We start from the raw sequence: 23,560 nt of genomic DNA, 5'->3' as shown, positions 1-23,560 counted from the left end.
GATTTGAAGTTAACGTGTCAATGCTAAACATAACTCGTCCTGCCCGTTAGCTTGTGTGAACACAAAATTTCTTGAGACAATCTGTTTTACTTTTTCTGAATTTTTAATAAGGAATACTCCTTTTATTTGTCACCAGCTACCAAACTAAATTAAAATAATGTAAATAAATAAAATGACGTGAATTTATAGGAGAAAACTTAAAATTGTATTTCAAAAATAAATGTAAGTTGTTTTATAAATTTGGCACATTTTCGGATAACTTGATCTAACTTTACACCATGTATTAGTTGGCTTACTTTGTGCAGGAATTGGCATAAAACATTTTGGGTCACATTTTTGGATTTCAAGCTAGACCCCCTAATGAAGAAAACTACACACTCTTTCAAATAGATCAAACTCTCTGTTTGAGTGAGACAGAAAAAATACCTAAAACACATAATAGATGTGGCGCAAGGCATGTAAAAGGTTTTTTTTTAACCCCTTCACGCCACAGCCCTTTTTCGTTTTTGCGTCTTCGTTTTTCGCTCCCCTCCTTCCCAGAGCCATAACTTTTTTCCCATCAATATGGCCATGTGGGGGCTTATTTTTTGCGGGACGAGTTGTACTTTTGAACAACACCATTGGTTTTACCATGTCGTGTACTAGAAAACGGGAAAACAATTCTAAGTGCGGTGAAATTTTTTTAAAAAGTGCAGTCTCACACTTATTTTTTGATTGGCTTTTTTGCTAGGTTCACTAAATGCTAAAAATGACCTGCCATTATGATTCTCCAGGGCATTACGAGTTCATAGAAACATGTCTAAGTTATTTTTTATGTAAGTGGTGAAAAAGAAATTCATCTTCTGAGATGTCGGGATGATATCTCGTTGCTGAGATCTCAATCTGAGCATGCGCCACTCCCAGCGGCCATTTTCCTGGAGGCCACCGCATCGCCGCAATGGATGTGTGGAGGCCTCCGGGCTAAGTATATTCCAACTACAAGACGCACCCCCATTTTCCCCAAAAAATTCTTGGGGAAAAAAGTATGTCTTATAGTCTGAAAAATACGGTAAAAAAGTGGCATGGCGGGAAGGAAAAATGTTATTTTTATCACCTAAATGTCGCTAACTTCTGAACAGGCCACTATAGTCGGCCGACTCTAAGGCCGTTATTTGGCCGTGAATTACCATGGCAAACATCAGGACCACACAACCATAATCTCAGGGTGTCAATAGGGTTAAAGAAGGAGCCCCCACACTCTGTTAACCATTTAGATGCTGTAGTCTCTATTGACAGCAGAATCTTAAGGGGTTAAAATCCATGGTTGGTGCCAACACCAATCAAATTTGATACAGAAAAGTGTCCATTCAGCTTAGTAAATCTCCCCCATTGTGTTGCATTTACATAGCACCACTGCCTGTTTCCAAAGCTAGCCACTAAAATATTAGCAACATACGTATATAAGGGGTGGAAACAATTTGAAATCTGCACAAAATCAGCAAATTTAAATATACCAATGTTTAGGGTTGATTCACACGCTGCAGATTTTGTTGCAGAAATGTCTGCATATTTCCCATAAGGGATGGGGGCAATGTTCTGGAATCACTGCGTTGAGAAACACGTGATGGTGTCTCCGCGGTGTTGGATGTTTTGGTCTCCCTAAGGCCAATCATCTGTGCCTTTATAGCCTTTTTACTAGGCACTGCTCCTAATAGCCGGATTCCTACTCCACACTGATGAGGGGCAAAACCCCCGAAACAGCTGTCTGTGGATGGATACCATGCTTGGCATAGGTGGCTTTCCTTCATAGGATGCTGCCCTTCCCGTGGTTGTTCCTTCCCGGGGAAAGGCCTGGCTATTCACTGCTTGCGTCGAGAAACACGTGATGGTGTCTCCGCAGCTTCTTTACATGCATCTGCATATTTCCCATAAGGGATGGGGGCAGTGTTCTGGAATCACTGCGTTGAGAAACACGTGATGGTGTCTCCGCGGTGTTGGATGTTTTGGTCTCCCCGAGGCCAATCATCTGTGCCTTTGCAGCTCCCCCATTCTTCTGACTTGCACAAATTGTTCGGCTTGCTGCAAAAACAATTCTATTTAGAGGAATTTAACTGAATTTCAAGTCACAGAAATGTCTGCAGCAGCATCTATTTTCTGTAAATCCAACCTTAAGAGGCTTTCCAAGAAAAAATAAATAAAACTTCCTATTCCCTGATATTTCCCGGACAGTGGTTCAGAGTTCATAAGTCAACTTAGAAGAGTTCAGGAGAAGGAAGATAAGGGCTGCAAACACTGCTGGCAGAACAAGCTCACTGACTGATTCACTGTTATTAAAATCTGATATTTATATAGTGTTACATGCAGGATTGTGGCATCCACAACTCCAACAATTTATGATTAAATTGGGTACAGTAGTTCAGTGCAGGATCCACTAAAGCCTGAGATGGAATGCCAGGAATATCGATCCATCTTTTCCATACAGCTTAAAACATCCTCAAACATTTAACATGTCCGCCCCAATTCAAATATTTGCAGTGCTTTTTTAAGCCACTTTGCTTTTTTTGTCTTGTATTATTTTCCATTGTTTGTGCCAAATTCATCAAAATGGATCACGAAATTCATTAATTTGGAGCAGTCAAAAATGGGCTTTTTTCCTGTTTTGAACAGTTTTTGCAATAAAAGTTGGAAAAAATGCACTAAAATTCTGGTGTACACTAAAGCACACCAGAATGGGACTGGAGTGAAGTTGCACCAAATTTTGCAACATTTTAAAAAGTTGCTGTTGATCAATTCCTCTTTTCTCTCACGGGGAGAAACCTTCCAGTCTGAAGATTTCTGGTATATCAGGGTTAACCCAGACAGGAGTAAATGTAGTATAACTCTCCACCTGTTAAAATGCCCACACCTTCACCATGATAGTAAATGACAGTCCTAACTTAGGCCGGGGTCACACTTGCGAGTGTGATGCGAGATACTGGCGCATCAATACCCGGCACTGCCGCCAGCACTCGGGACCGGAACGTGCGGCTGCATGTATTTCTATGCATCCGCACACTCCAGTCCCAAGTGCCGGCGGCAGTGCCCGGTATTGATGCGAGAGACTCGGACGAGTTTTTTGCATCACACTCACAAGTGTGACCCCGGCCTTAGCCAGATTTCTGGATGAGCCCAGCTCCAGAGTTGCTGTTGGCGGTGATCTGCTCACTCGCCTGGTCTCAAACTTGCCAACAGCGCCCAGTCCCTTGCTATCACCCCAGCCTCTCACTTGTTGTAGCTCAATTGCAATAAAATAAAGCCAAGGATTTGGAGCCGCTAAGCCTCCAGATTTCTTCTCCCTCTGCAACTTTTTTAGCCTTTATTTTTAAGAACTGTTTTTTTTCCAAATCAGTGCTCTAAAACCTCCCTGAGCTTTATGACCAGTTTGAGAAGGAATTGAGATTGGGGAATTGTGAAGAATGTACAGGAGTTGAGGCATCATAATCATTTTGATAAGATTACTTCTACATGCTGGGGAGAGAGGCAGCGTACTCCACTCAGTTACTTTAGTGTAAATCTGGAGCCACTGCTTTATTAGTTTATTGGAGATGTAGTCCATCATAGGATTCACTGCTGGCTTCTTTCGCGTTCAGCTTTGTCCAGGACTAAAATCCTGAAGATATAGCAATTTAATCTTTCCACTAGTTTTCCGCATAATGACATACTTACTGACGCATATGATGTTTATACCTCGCTGCTGAGGCATAAACTATATACTTATATATTTGTTAATTATAAACTATATTCCATATATTACCAAATTGATTGATCTGCAACAAATAATTAACGGATTCCACTTCTTAAATAAAATATTACCTTTAATTCTTTTGAGAAAATAGTAAAGTTTATTGTATAGTTGGAATATGTTAGGTAATGATTTGCTCTCTATAGGGCAGTTTAATATGTTTAATGTACCACACACCCATTGGGGTCACCTTTGTATAAATACGACCTCTAGTGCCACTTCACTTGGATGGTTGTAGGCTAGGCTTGGCTCAAGCACTATGAGTTATAAGAGGAGGTAACGGTGAGCTAAAAGTGAAAGTCTCTCCCATTCTCTCCTGGTCTTTGTTGTTTGTCTGCAGCGCTGATATCACATTGACAGCACTGCAGCCAATCAGCACAGATTAGCTTCAGTAATGTTGGCGTGACAATACTGCTGCAGCCAAAACTGCAGAGAGCCGGTGCTGGACCCGAGGAGGGTAAAAAATACTTTGGAATGGTTATAGCTATCAGAGCCTATCTACTATATAATTGTCTAAGGGTCACTTCCGTCTTTCTGTCCTTCTGTCTGTCCCAGATATTCATTGGTCGCGGCCTTTGTCTGTCATGGAATCCAAGTTGCTGATTGGTCTCGCCAGCTGCCTGTCATGGCTGCCGCCACCAATCAGCGACGGCCACAGTCCGATTAGTCCCTCCCTACTCCCCTGCAGTCAGTGCCCGGCGCCCGCTCCATACTCCGCGCAGTCACCGCTCACACAGGGTTAATGCCAGCGGTAACGGACCGCGTTATGCCTCGGGTAACTCACTCCGTTGCCGCCGCTATTAATCCTGTCTGACCAAGTTTTTACTATTGATGCTGCCTATGCAGCGTCAATAGTAAAAGGATCTAATGTTAAAAATAATAATTAAAAAAAAAATCATTATATACTCACCTTCCGCCGCCTTTACCGCTCCTCGTGACGCTCCGGTAACCGCTCCATGCAAGCGGCAGGTTCCGGTGGCAAGGATGGTATGCGACAAGGACCTGCCATGACGTCACGGTAATGTGACCGCGACCTCATCACCGGTCCTGCGCGAGAAGGACCTGCCATGACATCACAGTCATGTGACCACGGGTCCTGCGCTACCAACCCTGGGACCGGAAGCTGCACCGCACACAGGCGACATGACTACAAGGGCTCCCTTGGAAGGTGAGTATATTTTTATTTTTTAACCTGTGACATACGTGGCTGGGCAATATACTACGTCGCTGGGCAATATACTACTTGACTCTGTGCTGTATACTACGTCGCTGTACAATATTCTACGTGGCTCTTTGCTGTATACTACGTCACTGGGCAATATACTACGTAACTGGGCAATATACTACGTGGCTGGGCAATATATTACGTGACTGGGCAATATACTACGTGGCTGGGCAATATACTACGTGGTTGGGCAATATATTACGTGGCTGTGCAATATACTACGTGGACATACATATTCTAGAATACCCGATGCGTTAGAATTGGGCCACCATCTAGTAATATAAAGTTTCCTGAAAGGTGACAATTCATTTAATAATGGAAGGAGTTATGTTTTTTGGGTCACAAAACTGTTTATAATAATCCTATTTTTTTTTACATTTTTCTTCTGCTGCATGGGTTTTTTTAGGCCTTTTTTGTCAATTTGCCAATCTTAGAATTATACGAGAACTGCTTACTAAGTGATTTTCTGTACTAGTTTACCTAGGGTCTCCATTACAGCAGTACCCCTCATGTTGTTCTCAAGGGTATGGCCCCAACAAAAAAATGAGGCTTGTCATCAATAGTCGCATTTGAGTTACCGCAATTCTAATTGGGGCTCATGTTGCTTTATTTATGTGAAATGGAGAGGTCCCATAGAGTTCCTGACATAGAGTCCATTTAGTTAATAGAAGTCCCCAGTTACTGCCATTACTGTAGCTGTAGTAGTGACCCAGAGATGATCAGAAGTCACCAGTATCTGATCACAGCGGTGTTATAGCTGGCTGCAGCATGCGGATGCAGATCATCGTCCTGCCGCTGCTTAATATGTCCAACTTCATTGTATTATACAAGTAGCAGCAGTGGGCTCAGGAACCTCATGTGAGCGTTTACATTCTTTGATGGTTGCAAGAGCGAATCAGTAACTTAGGGATGGGTGGTGGACAATGGGCTTGACACTGTGATTGTCTAGGGTCCAGAAGTTTATGATCTCAGTTGTTCATTTATTCTAGCATCCCTGAAACCTCTCGCAGTGTAGTAGCAATGAGCATCCATGATATAACCGTGTCATCCCACACTATCAACGAGGTCTAATTGCTGCAAAGATGTGAGTGCCCTGCATTAGTAAAAACGTTAGCGCAGTGCCTGGTTTCAAAGATGGATGACTTTTACTGAATGCCTGTAAGCTTTACTTTTTCTATAGGTGCCCTTTATTTCATTTTCTAGGTATGGACATTTCTCTGGCATTAATAGGAAGGTTCAGCTGACATATTTGCCCCATGGGCATCCAAAGCCATCCAGTGAGGATGAAGGTAAGAGCATGGGGGCATTATTTTTCTTGATTATCAAAGTAGGATTTGATGAACGTTCAGTTGTTTCATGTGTTGTCCTCCCTTTTGACCCATTTGTGGTTCATCTGCTTCATCCGAGACAATCTCTAGGTATTATGGGCTTCCAAAATAGAAACATCCTTTTTTAAAAAAAATAAATTTGTATGTCTATAAAGTGTAATGAACACATCAGTGTTTGGCTGGCCCAGTTGGGACATTAATCCAAAGACCAGCTGCGGATGTCCAGTCTCTGTAGATGCCTATGAGGCTGTCAAGTTTGGATCAGCAGACCCCCAGCTAGTGCACGACTCATGGTCTGTGAAATATGGTCCAGCCTTAACCTGTGGTTAGGAAGCAGATTGCTAGACCCCTTAATGTACACCCTCATTAGTGCAGTGCTGCAAAATTTATCACTATAAATGCTGAGAAACGCTAATGACTAACAGGGTATGGCAGACAAGAAAATATTTGTGTTTTCTGCATGGCTGAAATTGTTGTGATGATTGTTTGACTTTCCCATGCAGATGCCCGCAAGGATTGCCCTTCTCTGCTGCTGGTTTTGAAATGGGGTGGTGAACTTACTCCAGCCGGGCGAGTGCAAGCAGAAGAGCTTGGAAGGGCATTTCGATGTATGTACCCTGGAGGGCAAGGTATGTTGTTTTTGCCTTTTCTCTGCTGCTGGTAACTTGTCACTTTCCTGATTGTGAAATGTTACTTTTACTAAATGCAGCTGAGCTCATCTACATTGAAAATAATGACACTTCTATTACACACGTCTCACATCTTTGCATGGTCCCTGGACTCTAGCAGGGCTGTGAATATTCATTACATTACTGCTTGTGCTGAATTTTGCATGGAAGCATCAACATATTAACCCTTTATAGCTATGTGTTATGTTACCACTCATGAGCATGGCGGTCACATGTGTCCATATAGGGTTGGTGTGTTGAAGCCATCTTGACAGCTCCGGAGAAAGCAGTAATGTGAATGATGGTTACAGTATATTGCTAAAATAGTAATGGTGGCCATGGTTCATGGTTGACAACCGTTGAGCAGAGGATCGTTATGGCTAAGCAGTTACTGAGTGGCCCTAGAGAGACCTATTTCTTCTGGCGGAGTGGTCATGTGCATACCTGTTTTATCCAGTAGGCATTGCCCGGCATTTAATATTAACTATGCTAACTGGCAGTCCCCACAAGGAGAAACATTACCATCTTACAAATCCACATGCAAACCTTCTCACCAAGCCAACCCGCTCTGCACTGACCGAGGGCAAGAACCCTCTCAACAACTGCCTGCAGATAGGTTTCCCTTTGTTCTGGAGGAGACTTGGAGGTTTGGATTATAACCTTAGTTAAAGGGTCGGATATTAGCTACCTCCAATATGTGGCATTACAGAGGCACAGTTATTGCATACATGTTTTTCCCTTCCCCATGACAGCTCCGCACATTGACAGCACCGCACATTGAGAGATGGTATCCGCCCCCAGGAACAGGAAACCTGTAGCAGAGATAAGAGGGGGGTGGCACCTCTCTGCTCAATTTTTTTTTTTTCTGTTCCTGCAGGCGGATGCCTGTACAGAAACACCTGCACATCAGAGGGATCCCACTCTGATGTTGCTGGCCTGGAGACCGAGGTCCCGGGGGGGCTGCAGCTGGGCGCGGTGATGCGCGTCTGTGATCCCGGCCATGGGGAGCTGTCTGGCCGCGCTCGTCCCTATCCTGGACTCCCCAGCGGCCGCTCCAGTCGGGAGGCTGGGCTTAGGTGCAGGCATGCCCATCACGACGCTGGCACCGACTGAATGGGTGACGACTTCCGGTCGCGCCGGAAGTGACGTCACACGCCGGAGTGAGAGGGTGTGCTGGACGCTTCCAGGCGGAAGTTGTTCCAGGAGTGCGCACACCGCTTCACTCATATAAAAACAAGGCAGCGCATAGTAACCAGCGCTTAGCATCCTCAAGCATGGCGGACCCCGCTGCAGATGGACGCGCACCAGAGGACCCCCCACAGCCGGTCGTGGTATTCATGGGTTCGGTGGGTGAGTGCCTTTGTAAGTAAGCACACTATTACTGACGGCCCTATCTCATGTTTATATTATAGGGTAGAAAGGCCACCACAAAGCAGAAGAATAGGGTGTGTGCGTTATGCAGGGAAACCCTCCCTAAATCATCATACGCAAAAAAAGGATATGTCGGCCATGTATTGAAAAAACAGTAGCCGAAGAGTCGCCATCCCTACTCTAGAGCATTAAAACCATCATTAGGGATGAGGTGAGGATGTCAGTAAAAGAGCAGTTAAAGGAACAAACAATCAGCTCTGAAAAACCCACCCCTCCCCATACCTCTAAAAACTCCAAAGCTCTGATATAGACTCAGAGGAAGAGCTGGGAGAATTAACCCCCACCGAGATATCAGATCTAGACTCATCGGAAGAGGAGTGTGGCCACCCTTATTTCTTATCTGAAAATATTGGGGAATTCCTAAAATGGTTAGGTCCACTATGGGGGTTGAAACGCCCAGGGAACAACGCACGGTACAAGACTCTGTTTAGCAATTTAGAGGGGAAAAACGTAAGGTTTTTCCTTTTCATGAAAGCATCCTAAATCTAATTAAAAGAGAGTGGGAAAAAACCTAACAAAAAGATGTCAGTACGACAGACACTAAAACACAAATATCTGTTTGACGAGGAAGTTTGTGATAAATGGGAGAAAGCCCCAAGATTAGATGGAACCATCACCAGCACATGTAAAGGGATAGCCTTACCATTTGAGGATATGGGTGCCCTAAAAGACCCCCTGGCTGATGCCTTCTTAAAATCCGCTTGGGAGGCGTCAGCGTGGTCATTTAAACCAGGGGTTGCCGTCAATTGCACAGCTCGTGCTATGGTCAAGTGGCTGGAGGAATTAACTGAGCAAATTAAAAATAAATTCCCAAGAGAAAGACTGTTAGAGGCAATACCCTCAATACAGAAAGCGGCAGGTTTTCTAGCGGACGCATCGATGGACTCCGTTCGATGTGCCGCCCGTGCATGTGCCCCCGTGCATGTGCCATATCAAACTCAGGGCGTAGGGCATTATGGCTAAAAAACTGGAACGCAGACTTCCAGTCAAAAGTAAAACTTTGTGCAGTCCCTTGTGAGGGTCAGTACCTTTTTAGGAAAACATTAGATGAACTACTCGAAAAAGCTTCGGATAAAAAGAAACGGTTTCCACTTCCTCCCTTCTTTAACCCCTTCATGACCCAGCCTATTTTGACCTTAAAGACCTTGCCGTTTTTTGCAATTCTGACCAGTGTCCCTTTATGAGGTAATAACTCAGGAACGCTTCAACGGATCCTAGCGGTTCTGAGATTGTTTTTTCGTGACATATTGGGCTTCATGTTAGTGGTAAATTTAGGTCAATAAATTCTGCGTTTATTTGTGATAAAAACGGAAATTTGGCGAAAATTTTGAAAATTTAGCAATTTTCACATTTTGAATTTTTATTCTGTTAAACCAGAGAGATATGTGACACAAAATAGTTAATAAATAACATTTCCCACATGTTTACTTTACATCAGCACAATTTTGGAAACAAAATTTTTTTTTGTTAGGAAATTATAAGGGTTAAAATTTGACCAGCGATTTGTCATTTTTACAACGAAATTTACAAAACCATTTTTTTTAGGGACCACCTCACATTTGAAGTCAGTTTGAGGGGTCTATATGGCTGAAAATACCCAAAAGTGACACCATTCTAAAAACTGCACCCCTCAAGGTACTCAAAACCACATTCAAGAAGTTTATTAACCCTTCAGGTGCTTCACAGCAGCAGAAGCAACATGGAAGGAAAAAATGAACATTTAACTTTTTAGTCACAAAAATTATCTTTTAGCAACAATTTTTTTATTTTCCCAATGGTAAAAGGAGAAACTGAACCACGAAAGTTGTTGTCCAATTTGTCCTGAGTACGCTGATACCTCATATGTGGGGGTAAACCACTGTTTGGGCGCACGGCAGGGCTTGGAAGGGAAGGAGCGCCATTTGACTTTTTGAATCAAAAATTGGCTCCACTCTTTAGCGGACACCATGTCACGTTTGGAGAGCCCCCGTGTGCCTAAAAATTGGAGCTCCCCCACAAGTGACCCCATTTTGGAAACTAGACGCCCCAAGGAACTTATCTAGATGCATAGTGAGCACTTTGAACCCCCAGGTGCTTCACAAATTGATCCGTAAAAATGAAAAAGTACTTTTTTTTCACAAAAAAATTCTTTTAGCCTCAATTTTTTCATTTTCACATGGGCAACAGGATAAAATGGATCCTAAAATGTGTTGGGCAATTTCTCCTGAGTACGCCGATACCTCATATGTGGGGGTAAACCACTGTTTGGGCACATGGTAAGGCTCGGAAGGGAAGGAGCGCCATTTGACTTTTTGAATGGAAAATTATTTCCATAGTTAGCGGACACCATGTCGCGTTTGGATAGCTCCTGTGTGCCTAAACATTGGCGCTCCCCCACAAGTGACCCCATTTTGGAAACTAGACCCCCCCAAGGAACTTATTTAGATGCCTAGTGAGCACTTTAAACCCTCAGGTGCTTCACAAATTGATCTGTAAAAATGAAAAAGTACTTTTTTTTCACAAAAAAATTCTTTTCGCCTCAATTTTTTCATTTTCACATGGGCAGTAGGATAAAATGGATCATAAAATTTGTTGGGCAATTTCTCCCGAGTACGCCGATACCTCATATGTGGGGGTAAACCACTGTTTGGGCACACGGCAGGGCTCGGAAGGGAAGGCGCGCCATTTGACTTTTTGAATGGAAAATTAGCTCCAATTGTTAGCGGACACCATGTCGCGTTTGGAGAGCCCCTGTGTGCCTAAACATTGGAGCTCCCCCACAAGTGACCCCATTTTGGAAACTAGACCCCCCAAGGAACTTATCTAGATGCATATTGAGCACTTTAAACCCCCAGGTGCTTCACAGAAGTTTACAACGCAGAGCCATGAAAATAAAAAATAATTTTTCTTTCCTCAAAAATGATTTTTTAGCCTGGAATTTCCTATTTTGCCAAGGATAATGGGAGAAATTGGACCCCAAATATTGTTGTCCAGTTTGTCCTGAGTACGCTGATACCCCATATGTGGGGGTAAACCACTGTTTGGGCGCACGGCAGGGCTCGGAAGGGATGGCACGCCATTTGGCTTTTTAAATGGAAAATTAGCTCCAATCATTAGCGGACACCATGTCACGTTTGGAGAGCCCCTGTGTGCCTAAACATTGGAGATCCCCCAGAAATGACACCATTTTGGAAACTAGACCCCCAAAGGAACTAATCTAGATGTGTGGTGAGGACTTTGAACCCCCAAGTGCTTCACAGAAGTTTATAACGCAGAGCCATGAAAATAAAAAAAAAAAATTATTTTCTCAAAAATGATTTTTTAGCCTGCAATTTTTTATTTTCCCAAGGGTAACAGGAGAAATTTGACCCCAAAAGTTGTTGTCCAGTTTCTCCTGAGTACGCTGATACCCCATATGTGGGGGTAAATCACTGTTTGGGCACATGCCGGGGCTCGGAAGTGAAGTAGTGACGTTTTGAAATGCAGACTTTGATGGAATGCTCTGTGGGCGTCACGTTGCGTTTGCAGAGCCCCTGATGTGGCTTAACAGTAGAAACCCCCCACAAGTGACCCCATTTTGGAAACTAGACCCCCAAAGGAACTTATCTAGATGTGTGGTGAGCACTTTGAACCCCCAAGTGCTTCATAGAAGTTTATAATGCAGAGCCGTGAAAATAATAAATACGTTTTCTTTCCTCAAAAATAATTATTTAGCCCAGAATTTTTTATTTTCCCAAGGGTTACAGAAGAAATTGGACCCCAAAAGTTGTTGTCCAGTTTCTCCTGAGTACGCTGATACCCCATATGTGGGGGTAAACCACTGTTTGGGCACATGCCGAGGCTCGGAAGTGAAGTAGTGACGTTTTGAAATGCAGACTTTGATGGAATGCTCTGTGGGCGTTACGTTGCGTTTGCAGAGCCCCTGGTGTGCCTAAACAGTAGAAACCCCCACAAGTGACCCCATTTTAGAAACTAGACCCCCCAAGGAACTTATCTAGATATGTGGTGAGCACTTTGAACCCCCAAGTGCTTCACAGACGCTTACAACGCAGAGCCGTGAAAATAAAAAATCATTTTTCTTTCCTCAAAAATGATGTTTTAGCAAGCATTTTTTTAGATTCACAAGGGTAACAGGAGAAATTGGACCCCAGTAATTGTTGCGCAGTTTATCCTGAGTATGCTGGTACCCCATATGTGGGGGTAAACCACTGTTTGGGCACACGTCAGGGCTCGGAAGTGAGGGAGCACCATTTGACTTTTTGAATACGAGATTGGCTGGAATCAATGGTGGCGCCATGTTGCGTTTGGAGACCCCTGATGTGCCTAAACAGTGGTAACCCCTCAATTCTACCTCCAACACTAACCCCCCCACACCCCTAACCCTAATCCCAACTGTAGCCATAACCCTAATCACAACCCTAACCACAACCCTAATTCCAACCCTAACCCTAAGGCTATGTGCCCACGTTGCGGATTCGTGTGAGATATTTCCGCACCATTTTTGAAAAATCCGCGGGTAAAAGGCACTGCGTTTTACCTGCGGATTTTCCGCGGATTTCCAGTGTTTTTTGTGCGGATTTCACCTGCGGATTCCTGTTGAGGAACAGGTGTAAAACGCTGCGGAATCCGCACAAAGAATTGACATGCTGCGGAAAATACAACGCAGCGTTTCCGCGCGGTATTTTCCGCACCATGGGCACAGCGGATTTGGTTTTTCATATGTTTACATGGTACTGTAAACCTGATGGAACACTGCTGCGAATCCACAGCGGCCAATCCGCAGCCAAATCCGCACAGTGTGCACATAGCCTAATTCTAAAGGTATGTGCACACGCTGCGGAAAACGCTGCGGATCCGCAGCAGTTTCCCATGAGTTTACAGTTCAATGTAAACCTACGGGAAACAAAAATCGCTGTACACATGCTGCGGAAAAACTGCACGGAAACGCAGCGGTTTACATTCCGCAGCATGTCACTTCTTTGTGCGGATTCCGCAGCGGTTTTACAACTGCTCCAATAGAAAATCGCAGTTGTAAAACCGCAGTGAAATGCGCAGAAAAAAACGCGGTAAATCCGCCATAAATTCGCAGCGGTTTAGCACTGCGGATTTATCAAATCCGCAGCGGAAAAATCCGCAGAGGACCAGAATACGTGTGCACATACCGAAACCCAAACCCTAACCCTAGCCCTAACCCTACCCCTAACCCTACCCCTAACCCTAACCCTAACCCTAACCCTACCCCTACCCCTAACCCTACCCCTAACCCTAACCCTAACCCTACCCCTAACCCTAACCCTACCCCTAACCCTAACCCTATTCTAACATTAGTGGAAAAAAAAAATTTCTTTATTTTTTTATTGTCCCTACCTATGGGGGTGACAAAGGGGGGGGGTCATTTATTATTTTTTTTATTTTGATCACTGAGATATAATCTATCTCAGTGATCAAAATGCACTTTGGAACGAATCTGCCGGCCGGCAGATTCGGCGGGCGCACTGCGCATGCGCCCGCCATTTTGGAAGATGGCGGCGCCCAGGGAGAAGACGGACGGGACCCCGGCTGGATCGGTAAGTATGATGGGGTGGGGGGGACCACGGGGGGGGGGATCGGAGCACGGGGGGGGGGGGGGGGGATCGGAGCGCGGGAGGGGTGGAACGGAGCACGGGGGGCGTGGCACGGAGCACGGGGGGGCTGGAATGGAGCACGGGGGGGTGGAACGGAGCACCGGGGGGGGTGGATCAGAGTGCAGGGGAGGTGATCGGAGCACGGGGGGGTGATTGGAGCACGGGGGGAGCGGACAAGAGCACGGGGGGAGCGGAGCACTGGACGGAGGGGAGCCGGAGCAGTGTACCGGCCAGATCGGAGGGCTGGGGGGGCGATCGGTGGGGTGGGGTGGGGGCACATTAGTATTTCCAGCCATGGCCGATGATATTTCAGCATCGGCCATGGCTGGATTGTAATATTTCACCCGTTATAATAGGTGAAATATTACAAATCGCTCTGATTGGCTGTTGAAAGTGAAACTGCCAATCAGAGCGATCGTAGCCACGAGGGGGTGAAGCCACCCCCCCTGGGCTAAACTACCACTCCCCCTGTCCCTGCAGATCGGGTGAAATGGGAGTTAACCCTTTCACCCGATCTGCAGGGACGCGATCTTTCCATGACGCCACATAGGCGTCATGGGTCGGATTGGCACCGACTTTCATGACGCCTACGTGGCGTCATGGGTCGGGAAGGGGTTAAAGGTCGTTGGGGTGATACTCGCTCGTCCTTTCGAGGATCAGGAAATAGGGGTGGCCATGGACGATCTGATGATCAGTCCATGCGAGGAAGAACCTGGAGGAAAGATAAGGGATTCCTCTTCAATAAGCCTCCCCCTATATCAAACTCAAAACAGCAATGACGTCAGGAATCCGGTGGGAGGAAGGCTCATCAGGCCCCCGCCACGAAGAGTAATATTCACTCAAGTGGCCAAGAAAAATCAGGCCGCACTAGAAAAAGAAATTCAGATCCTTCTACAAAAGAAAGTCCTAAAAAAGGTACCACATTCGCAAGTGGGACAAGGGTTCTACAGCACTCTTTTCCTTACACCAAAACCAGACGGTTCAATGAGAATGATATTCAACCTAAAATTGTTAAATTGGTATATCCGGGTGGAAAAATTCAAAATGGAGACTTTAAGATCAGCAGTGAAGTTACTCAGTCCAGGGTGTTACATGGTGGTAATAGACTTAACCGACGCCTATTACCATGTACCAATCTGCTAAGAACACCAGCAATACCTAAGATTGGTGGTAGAAATAGCTCAGTTTCTCACTCATCTACAATACCGCTGCCTTCCCTTCGGGGTCTCAGTAGCTCCCCATATATTTACAAAAATAATATCGGAACTAGCATCTTGCGTAAGGAAGGAAGATATATTGCTGGTACCCTATTTGGACAACTTTCATGTTGTAGCGGACTACGAACAAAAATGCGGAGAGGCGGTCACAAGGGTACTAGAAATACTGACAAAATTGGGCTGGATAATATACTTAAAAAAGTCAAGACTAAATCCAACCCAGATACAGGAGTTCCTGGGAATCCAGCTGAATTCAATCAAGCAAAAATGTGTTCTCCCAGACAGAAAGATTCACTCCGTCATTCAAAAAAATACGCCACGTACAGACCGGTCAACCCATATCTCGAAGGTCCGCAATGTCACTTCTAGGGGTCCTAACATTGACAATTCTAGCAGTCAAGTGGACGCAGGCCCATACAAGAGAATTACAACATCAAATTTTGTCCGAACAGTTGGTTCCATGCAATCTAAATCGGAAAATACTCCTATCACCGCAGGTACAAGAATCGTTGAAGTGGTGGCTAAACACTGTAAACTTAATAAATGCTGTACCATGGTCAATTCAAGACCCGGTAGTACTAACTATGGATGCAGGGCCTTTAGGTTGGGGGAGCACACCGGTCAGATCTAGTTCTACAGGGTCCGTGGAAACCCTCAATGAGAACGGCATCCTCCAACCCAAGAGTTGACAGCCGTAAGGCGTGCACTTCTCCAAGCGGGCAAAAAGGTCCAAGGAAAACACGTTACAATACTGTCCGACAACAGTACTACCATATAGCATGCATAAAACGACAAGGAGGAACAAGATCAACGTCCCTGATGTCTGAAGCCAAACGACTGTTCGAATGGGCAGAAAACAGCATTTTGTCTTTGTCAGGAACGCACTTAAAGGGAAAAGTCGTCATGTATTACATCAGAGAGAGTGGTCCCTGAACTGAGACGTATTTGGGAAAATCTGTGCTATCTGGGGCATGCCAGAGATAGATTTATTTGCCACAAGAAAAAACCGACAGGTAAACAGGTTCTACTCCCTCAATCCAAGGGAACACCCGGAAGGGGTAGATGCACTGCTACACCAGTGGAAATTTCATCTAGCGTATGCATTTCCTCCAATTAATTCCGGTAGTCCTAAAGAAGATTCGGGAGGACAAAGTACGGATAATCCTTGTAGCACCTTTTTGGCTGAGACGGGCATGGTTCACATGGCTCAGACATATGTCTATCTCGGACTCATGGATCCTCTCGGACATGCTAAATCTCCTACACCAGGGCCCAGTGCTACATCCTCAAGTGCACAGACTTCATCTCACCGCCTGGAACATGAGAAGGGACTACTACTAGCAAAGGGTTTCTCGAACTCTTTAGTAGACACGCTGCTCACCAGCAGAAAGAAAGTAACATCGGATAGGTACCAAAGATATGGGAAAAGTTCCTGGAATTCTCGGGTCGGAAGTTGTCCAATACGAGCCAGAAAGTCCCGGTAAAAGAAATACTGGAATTCCTTCAAAAAGGGCTGGAAAGAGGGTTATCTACTAACACCCTAAAAGTACAAGTCTCTGCCCTGGGTGCATTGTTTGACCAAAAACTTGCAGCTCACCCCTGGGTCTACCGGTTCATCGAGCCCCATTTGCAGCGAGGCCCTCAAAATTGTTACCTATTTTGCCTCCCTGGGATCTAAATTTAGTCCTAAATGCCTTAATCTCTCCTCCTTTCGAGCATCTTTCTTCTATCTCTGAGAAAGCCTTAACGTTGAAAACCGTACTCTTGGTTGCCCTAATGTCGGCTCGGCGTATCTGCGAGCTGCAAGCTATTTTTGTAAATCCTCCATATACTACCTTTTTGGAGGACAGAGTGATCATAAAAACTGATCCGGCCTTCTTACCAAAGGTCAATTCAAAATATCGCAGGGACCAGTAAATAATTTTGCCCTCATTTTGTGCAAATCCAAAATCTCAGGGAGAGCAAGCTTTTCACTGCCTTGATGTAAGACGTTGCCTACTCCAATACATAGAAATGTCAAAATCATGGCGAGAGTTGTCAACCCTTTTTGTCTCCTTCCAGGGGGCAACCGGGTAAAAAAGCTTCAAAATCAACTATTGCACGGTGGCTTCGTAAGGCTATTGCACTGTCTTGCTCTTCCTCAGGTCACACTCCCCCACTGGGTATAAGGGCTCACTCTACAAGGGCCATAGCCACGTCCTGGGCTGAAAGGGCAAATGCGTCTGTAGAACAGATTTGCAGAGCAGCAGTATGGTCTTCACCCTCCACTTTCTTCCACCACTACAGGCTAGACCTAGGGCCCTCAAATCTAGGCTTTGGTAGGAACCTGTTATCTGCTGTTGTCCCACCCTAGGATTCTGTATACAGAAAAAGTGGAGGGCACCATAGAGCAGAATTAAGTAAGAAATCGGGATCAATCCCACAGCGTGCAAAAAGCATTAATGAATTCAAACAAGGACAAAGTAGAGCATGCTGACAGGGAGATCACCAAGATTATAAACAATGAAAACTTTATTAAAGTGTGCACACAGACCAACACTATTCTAAAAACATTTAAAACCACACAGAAGTAGTTCCCTGGTTGATGTAACCCCCCCACCCCCCATACAAACAGGACAAAAATTATAACCAAAAAAATATAGCCAAAAAATAATAATACTAAATAATAATAAAGACTCAATCTAGCAATAAATCCAAAAATGGTATGGAAGACTCAGACAGCCGTCCAATGCAAAAACAGTGTTGAGATTCGCACCTGATAGGGTAAGCTGTGACTAAGTCTTATGTGTCTCAGGGCAAATAAATACCTATATCACAGAAATGTATAAATAAGAAATACACAAAAGGCAATAAATAGCATTTCAAAGGTTCAGCCTAGCTTACTTGACAATGATAATGTTTAAGGTGCACAATGTAGCTGAACAAATATTATAACCCCAGAGGCTGGTCTATAAGGTGTGTGGAAGATACACCCTCATAGTCAGACAATCATGGATATTAGACATTGAGCACGACCAACCGAGACCCAGATGCAAAGGGAACAAGAAAATGAGTCTATACATTACACAGGACGGCAGAGTAACTGCTGAAGGATGTAGGCCAGTGTTCCCCAACTCCGGTCCTCAAGAGCCACCAATAGGTCATGTTTTCAGTATCCCCTTAGTATTGCACAGGTGATAATTGCATCACCTGTGCAATACTAAGGAAATCCTGAAATCATGACCTGTTGGTGGCTCTTGAGGACCGGAGTTGGGGACCACTGATGTAGGCAGTCATGTTTGGAGATCGCAGGAGCTAAAATGTAGTAAGGGGGGGCCGAAGCCCACCCTAGGATTATATTCTATTTCTTCCTCTCAATGTGCGGTGCTGTCTTGGGGAAGGGAAAAATGATAATAACTTACCGGTAATTTGATTTTCCAGAGCCATGACAGCACCACATTAGTTCCCACCCTATCTTGGTGATGGTTGTGTGATGCACAAAAAAACCCCAAAAACTCCATTAAACGTAAAAGGTGTATAAAAGTAACCTTGTTAAGTAATATACAGGTGTACTAATTTGGCGGTTACCTTGCATACTCTGAAACAAAAACTGAGGAGAGAGGTGCAGCCCCCCTCTTTTATCTCTAGTACAGGTTTCCTGTTCCTGGGGGCGGATACCATCTCTTAATGTGCGGTGCTGTCATGGCTCTGGAAAATCAAATTACCGGTAAGTAATTATCATTTTTCCAATGAGAATGGACCTATGACTTTACGCCATCTGGCCCTTTCAAAGGAGATATATCACCCCGTAGTCCTGTATCAGAACATTTTATTATTAGCAATCTAAAACTAATTAGCTCTCTTTTTTAAAAGTACAATACCTATTGTAATCATTTTCTCTGCTGTTTTCTTCCCTTTTCTCTCATCCCCATCAATTATTTGCATACATTATTACTGATATCCATTACACAAGTTAGTAAATATATTGCGCATTGGTGCCATGCACACAGTTCTTCTGCATAGTTTTACTTTGGTGACACTAGCGAAGTATTGATAAACGATAAAACCTGAAGACCCTGGTCACAATATCTATGCATAGTGAAAAAGCTGTGCCTCCCATGCTCATACCTAAATTCATACATATGCATACATTTTTCTAGTCTGAGTCTGACGTAATGGCACAGTCTACTGTGTCAGGCTAAAAAGCCAGGCATCAGCGGACAGGAAGTCCAGCAGAATCCAAAGTTTTTTCTTAGACTCTGTTTGCCTTAGTCAAGTTTATGAACATTCTACCACTGTAGGTTTAGTAGCTTATTCTGTAATATACCTTTTCATTATATCTGATTAGTTATATCGTGCAATTACCTTAGTGCCTCCATTTGTGTAACCCTTTTGTACTTTATGTTCTTTCAACCCATCATTCTAGTGAATGGTAACATCACGGCTTTGGGCTGTTGTTCCCCTGTAGATTTTGGTAAGAACAATGAATGGCGGTGTGATTTGCACAGTCCCTATAACTGCATCGGGGAAATCCTGTCCCTCCAACTAAACAGTGTATGGTGTATACTGTGCCATACAACTAATTTATGCTTATTAGATTTAACCATTCCCTCTTAACTTGATTGTTGTATTTGCATCCTATTGATGATGCTGAGACGTCATGAGTCAGATTACAGCATGCAAGGTCACGTATTGGACCAGTATACTTCATCTCTTGCAAAATTTTAGCTTCTGTGTATAATTTTTTTTTAGGAAGAAATAATCTCTAACACTTTTATTAGGTGTTAAAATAAAAGCAGTTTAGTTAAAGGGCCACTGTCACCCCCTCCAGCCGTTATAAACTAAAAGAGCCACCTTGTGCAGCAGTAATGCTGCATTCTAACAAGGTGGCTCTTTTAGTTTTGTGTTCATGTATTGCTAAAATAAAGCGCTTTGAAACTTTTCAAAAATACCTATCTTTGTCCATGAAGGCGGGTCTGAAGCCTCCTCTGTGAAGCGTCCAACTGCCGTCACTCATCTCTTCTGGGGCGATGGTCGCCGCCCCCTGCGCGCTGTTCTTTTTAAATCCAGCGCCTGCGCTGTGCGTGCCTGCCTGGGGCAGGCGCATTAAGAATTGGCAGTCATAGCTCAGATGCCGGGTTCCTGACTGCGCCTGTGCGGGCATGCGCACTGCGCTTGTCAGACGCTCCCCCAGGTTCCCCGCCTTCCAGCGTCGGTCTGTGCAGGAATCTGCCCAGGAATCCCAGCCCCGCACTGTGCATAATGCATAACACAGTGCGGGGCGGGGATTCAGTAACAGGGTGGCCGCACTGCCTGCTGCACAAGGTGGCTCTTTTAGTTTATAACGGCTGGAGGGGGTGACAGTGGCCCTTTAAAGGGTTTGTCCGGTCCAAATCGATAAGTCCGCGGTCACTCTGTGTGACTGGAGACTTATGAATCCCCCCAGTGCACGCATTGTATATGTAAGAGATATACATATTCCCAGCCAGAGCCTGACTAGTGGGCGTGGCCTTGCACCATAGATTTTAAAAGCAAGGCCACGCCCTCTAGTCAGCCACACCCTCTAGTCAGCTACTCCCACTGGACGGCCACATCACTAGTTGGGGCGCGGCCTCGCTCCATACAAATGTGTGAGGTCGCGCTCACTAGACAGGCTCTGGCTTGGAGTATGTATAACACATACATTCTCATAAATCGGCGAATCCCTCTGTATGACTGCAGACTTCTCAATTTGGACCAGACAGCCCCTTTAAAAACTGTGAATATTAACTTTCTACGATTTGTTGTTGGGACAAACAAGAACATTTCCCCTTTGCCATACCCCTTCTTAGAAATAGCCCCCCAAAAAGCATAGAACTGCCTTAAGAGGAAGGCAGTTAACTCTTTAAAAGTCAATTTTTTCCCTGTTGCGATCCGAAACGTACCTTTTAGTACTACTGACCTGCTACTTATTTTCTGCAGTGTTGGATGCCTTTTAGCTCTGCTTCATTAGGGCACAGCTATCAATGCTTGCATGTGAGCTACTTGGTGGCAAGAAGAGGTCGTGTGAAATTAACCTCCTGTCGCTACAGAGACTCTGGCTTTTCTCAGTGACCGAAGAGAATTGTCCAAGGTTTTTAAAAAATTGTTTCAAAGCCAGAAATGGATAAAATAACTGTTACATACCCCATTAATGCCGCTTATTCACCCACCCCCCCCCCTGACTTTGTTAAACAGATTGTCAACTATGTGTACTGTTTAAAATAAATAGCACCGCAAAGCCTAAATACACACTTACCTACCCATGCCCCACTTCTCCTCTGTCCGAAGCGGTCGCGTGCTGTCCCCTGCTGGAAGAAGAAGCGGTAGGGGACCCAGGTGGTGGTGCCCAAAGTGGCCGAGGATCGGTAAGAATGTTAGTTTTTTATTTTTTATGGCAAAAGTTGGAGACAACAGCTGTTCTGCTCTGCTGACGTGCAATCCTCGTGCAAGTGACCACTGCAGCCAATCTCTCATCTGGACAGTGGTGTCTGCTTGTTCAACACTAGATTGTTGAAGATGGTTATTGACTGTCGCTGTCACATGGGCATGATCAGCACTTCATGCCTGTATGACAGTTACCAAAGAACAGTGGGACCATAGAAGTGGCAGAGGTGTTTCTGGCAACTATTCATTATTTAATTACTGGTAATTTTTTGTTATGCTGGACAACCCATTTAAACCCCCAACTCTGCTTGTTCAGTTTGGTCGCTGCACAAGCCAAAAAAATGTCCGAGCATGAAAACCTGATTCCTTTACAGCAAGAATGCAATGATTGTATACTAAACCGCGAGGTTATGGGGTTTGTAACAAGTATATTAAACCAGATGACATTGAGACAATCTTCCGGTAGTTTTCTACCGCTGTAATATTGCATATAAACGATCTATGAGGATACAGTAATTTTGTGATCTGGAAATGCTGCATTTTATCACCCGAAGTAGTTTTATTACCAGAAATAAAATTAGACTGTGTACTAAAAATTTTCAAATTCCTTTTGCTTGATCAAATGTATTTAGGCTTTGTTCACACTCATGTCGTGTCTTCTGTTTGTATTGAAAGACACATCACTGTGCTCCTACTGTCATACCATGGATTCTAATGGACGCAATTGACTTTTAATTGAATCTTTCTGGGTTCTGTCTAGAGTTCCCTCGTTTTGACAGTGTAGTGATAGATACTTCTGAGCTACTCCGAACAGAAGGGATGCGTAGCAGTGTGAACATAGCTCTTGTTTGTCTTTACCTGAACTTCTTGCAATCCATTGACATGTTTGTGATTTTGCTTTTGTCTTTCTAACCATGAAATGTAAGATGTCAAACTATTGCTTGTTTATTAGTAGAAAGCTTTCTAAAATATTGGCTACAATTCTTTTCTGTGCATATAACCGTTTGCCAACTGTTAGTGGCTATAGCGGAGACCCGCACTGTTGACATGTCACCGCTATGGTTACAGTACTGGGACCATAGCAGAGGGTGAGTACCTGATGAGTTTATTTTATGCACATTACATAATTTGGGGACCATTTTATTGAATGTGGACATCCCCTTTTGACTTCCAAATAAATCAGAGACACCTGTAAACATTTTTAGAAACTTTAACAATGCGACATTAATTTCAACAAACCTGATGGATTGAGTAGTATAGACGTTAGGCCTCTTTCACACTTCCGGTTTTTGCAATCCGTCATTTTGGGCAAAAAACGGATCCTGCAAATGTGCTCGCAGGATGCGTTTTTTTGCCCATAAACTTGTATTGTGCGACGGATCCGTCGTGTTTTGGCGGACCGTCGTCACAAAAAAAGTTCAATGTAACTTTTTTTGTACGTCGCGTCCGCCATTTTCGACCGCACATGCGCCGCTGAAACTCTGCCCCATCCTCCCCGGACTGCAGAATGGGTAGCGGATGCGTCGAAAAACTGCATCTGCTGCCCACGTCATGCAAAACTTTCACAACGTCCGTCGGCCCGACGCATTGCAACGGACCCGTACCGACGGAAGTGTGAAAGAGGCCTTAGGGTAATTTCTCTAGTGGATGAAGGTCATGAAGTGTTTAATCCATACATGATGTCTCTCTCCATTGTTGCCTGTGCCAGAAAGGTAAACACTATTGTCCGACTGCATTCTGCCTCCTCTTCCCTCTTCGTGCCCCGCTCTGATCTAGACGGGAGATAGAGATGGATGTATGGCTGTGATTAAGCTTAAGGAATGACCCTGATCACGAAGGCCTCATTCACATGTCAGTGTTTGTCTCACATGAGCTGTCATACTATAGTCTTTGGGGCTATTCACATGTCAGTTTATTTATTCTTTTTTTTATTTTTAATATAGA

At 44.4% G+C, this 23,560-nt stretch overlaps 1 protein-coding gene across 6 annotated transcripts in view; it reads left to right on the top strand.

The window, feature by feature from the left end:
• PPIP5K1 (diphosphoinositol pentakisphosphate kinase 1) overlaps positions 1–23,560 on the top strand; it is a 249,331-nt gene that overhangs the window by 80,587 nt on the left and 145,184 nt on the right. For all 6 annotated transcript variants that reach the window (XM_069766131.1, XM_069766130.1, XM_069766127.1 and 3 more), the window contains exons 14-15: positions 6,189–6,274; positions 6,817–6,942. In XM_069766131.1, the coding sequence (XP_069622232.1) occupies positions 6,189–6,274; positions 6,817–6,942 (212 nt within the window). The remainder of the gene's footprint in view (positions 1–6,188; positions 6,275–6,816; positions 6,943–23,560) is intronic.

This window comes from Ranitomeya imitator, chromosome 4 (genome assembly GCF_032444005.1).
Source record: "Ranitomeya imitator isolate aRanImi1 chromosome 4, aRanImi1.pri, whole genome shotgun sequence".
Lineage (NCBI taxonomy): Eukaryota > Metazoa > Chordata > Amphibia > Anura > Dendrobatidae > Ranitomeya > Ranitomeya imitator.
Note: the sequence above shows the minus strand (reverse complement) of the source record. Positions and strands in the feature narration are given on the sequence as shown.